We start from the raw sequence: 2,645 nt of genomic DNA on the forward strand, positions 1-2,645 counted from the left end.
AAGAATTTTTGCATAACTTCGTCATAATTATCTTTATTTCCAACCATTACACTTGGACACATTTGCTCTCAAGTTTCAGATTTCGTTACAGATCTGTAACAAAATTCAAATTGGTTGCAAAAGTGCAAGGACTTTATCACTGCAAAACTATAAACAAATAAAACTGCTTCAGAAGGCTGTGTGAAAAAATAAAATCGATTTTCATATAACATGTTTGCTGACAATGTGCCTTTGTCAGCAAAACAAGTCACTAAGAAACAATTTAATCGACGCAGCGCGTTGTTGAATTTGCCTGCGCAACTTCCACAACAGCAACTGTTGAATATCTCAAAACATATTGCACTAGAACAGTTCACATGCAAAAGGACAACTTTGTCCTGCTGTAAAGATTGCGCGGCTGCTCTGCAAAGTGTGCGCGCTAACCTCTCAGCCATCTCTGACGCACTTAGCACGACTCGTATAAATGAATTCACTTCGTCACTGGGCGCCAATGATCGCAGCTCGAGCGTGCGGCACTTCCTGAGCCCGGAGCCCGCCATGCGTCTTCAGAGCAGCGAGGTGACCGGCGCGAAGGTCTGTTTCTGAGTGACCGCTCTCACCATGGAGAGTTACAACAACACCACAGAAAGCCAAGAGTGGAGCGGGAACGCGACGACAGTTAGCGAAGTTGCTTTGAGTTACCAAATCATCGGCTCGCTTTTCCTGGCTGCGCTAATTCTGTTTGCCATATTGGGAAACGCGTGTGTCATCGCTGCCATCGCCTTGGAGAGATCGCTTCAGAATGTGGCCAACTATCTCATCGGCTCTCTGGCCGTCACAGACCTCATGGTGTCGGTTCTGGTGCTACCCATGGCAGCCCTGTATCAGGTTCTGAACAAATGGACTTTGGGACAGGAGATGTGCGATATATTCATCTCGCTAGACGTGTTGTGCTGCACCTCTTCCATCCTGCACCTGTGCGCAATTGCTTTGGATAGATACTGGGCCATCACTGATCCCATAGACTATGTTAATAAAAGGACCCCGAGACGGGCGGCTATCTTGATCAGTCTCACTTGGCTAATAGGATTTTCCATTTCCATTCCTCCCATGTTGGGCTGGAGGAAACCGGAGGACCGGGCAGATCCAGACGCGTGCACAATCAGCCAAGACCCCGGGTACACCATCTACTCAACTTTTGGAGCTTTCTACATCCCCCTCATCCTCATGCTGGTCCTCTACGGGCGGATATTCCGAGCGGCGAGGTTTCGCATAAGGAAAACGGTGAAGAAAACCGAGAAAGCCAAAATCGCGGACAAATGCCTGGCGGTGTCTCCGGCGCTGTTCCCGAGGAAGGCGAACGGCGAGGTGAGCAAAACTTGGAGGCGAAGCGTGGAGCCCCAGCCAGGCTCCTGCGTGAACGGAGCGCTGAAACACTCGGACGACGGAGAGTCATTCGAAATTACAGAAGTTCAAACCGTCTCCAGAAACCACCTGAGCCTGCCTAACAACCCTCAGCCGTGCTTCGAGAACCGAAACGAGAGAAACACGGAAGCGAAGCGCAAAGTGGCTCTGGCGAGAGAGCGCAAAACAGTCAAGACTCTGGGAATCATTATGGGCACGTTCATTTTCTGCTGGCTGCCCTTCTTCATCGTGGCGCTTGTTTTGCCTTTCTGTCAAGACTGTTTAATGCCTGAGTGGTTGAGTGCAGTCATTAACTGGCTCGGATACTCCAACTCACTTTTGAACCCCATTATATACGCCTACTTTAATAAAGACTTCCAGAACGCATTTAAGAAGATCTTGAAGTGCAAATGTATTAGACAATGAACGAAGCTATTTAACGGATGCTAATATGCAGATATTGATTGTTAAAGAACTGCTCTATAGGCACTAATACGAAGGGACCCAGAGCGGGACAGTACAGCACAAGAGGAGGTAGAGCTCTGTCCTTGTGTATTTGTTTATCTGTGAAGTTTATCTGCCTCCACCATAAAACAATGTGCATATACGACTGGATGGATTCAGATTAGACCAGGACTCTCAGACCAGCTGTGTGCATTCAATAATAAAGCCCTTGAACAAAAAATGCTTTTATTTTACTGTATATGATGAGAAAAGCCACCTTTTCCAAGCAGGGAGCTGTTGGCAGGATTGTAAGCACACGGAGACATCAAGATCCAGCAGATCATTTATGTAGAAAAATGTAATGTGAAACCATTTCTCATTTCTATTTATTTTCAGCAATGGACATGGACTGACTGGGAATATCTTGAAATAAAAACATAAATCTAGATCACACAAATGGACTGTATTTGAATCATTGCATTTGGTTTGGGATGGGGATTTTTCTTTAACAAAGTCATAAACAAAAATCTTAATTATATTTACGTAAATACAACTTAATATAACAGCATAACACAAACATCCTAAACAGATTACATTCTTTGCATTTGGCATATAAAAAAGCTTTAAGGTAAGCTTAAAATATTTAATTTGCATATGGCCGTAAAAATTTAAATATGTGCACCTAGATAAAGCAGCACTACAAAGCGTGTGTTAAATGTCAGCGACAGTTAGCATCAGAGACGCAGAGTACGCAGTGATCAGTTTGCCCCAGGCACAGCTAGGCAATTACCCAAGGGGCCTTTGTTCCTCTAATACTG

The 2,645-nt window shown here is 45.1% G+C and overlaps 1 protein-coding gene across 1 annotated transcript; it reads left to right on the forward strand.

Moving 5' to 3' along the window:
• The first annotated feature begins 467 nt into the window (after positions 1–467).
• On the forward strand, positions 468–2,265 carry LOC141287186 (5-hydroxytryptamine receptor 1A-alpha-like). Its single transcript, XM_073819320.1, has one exon. It carries the CDS (start codon positions 601–603, stop codon positions 1,807–1,809), a length of 1,209 nt encoding a protein of 402 aa, XP_073675421.1. The 5' UTR covers positions 468–600; the 3' UTR covers positions 1,810–2,265.
• Positions 2,266–2,645: the final 380 nt, after the last annotated feature.

Source organism: Garra rufa, chromosome 15 (assembly GCF_049309525.1).
Source record: "Garra rufa chromosome 15, GarRuf1.0, whole genome shotgun sequence".
Classification (NCBI taxonomy): Eukaryota; Metazoa; Chordata; class Actinopteri; order Cypriniformes; family Cyprinidae; genus Garra; species Garra rufa.

What these genes read in the sequence shown, in the direction of transcription:
- LOC141287186 (XM_073819320.1), top strand. Translation starts at nt 601, where the DNA reads ATGGAGAGTTACAACAACACCACAGAAAGCCAAGAGTGGAGCGGGAAC.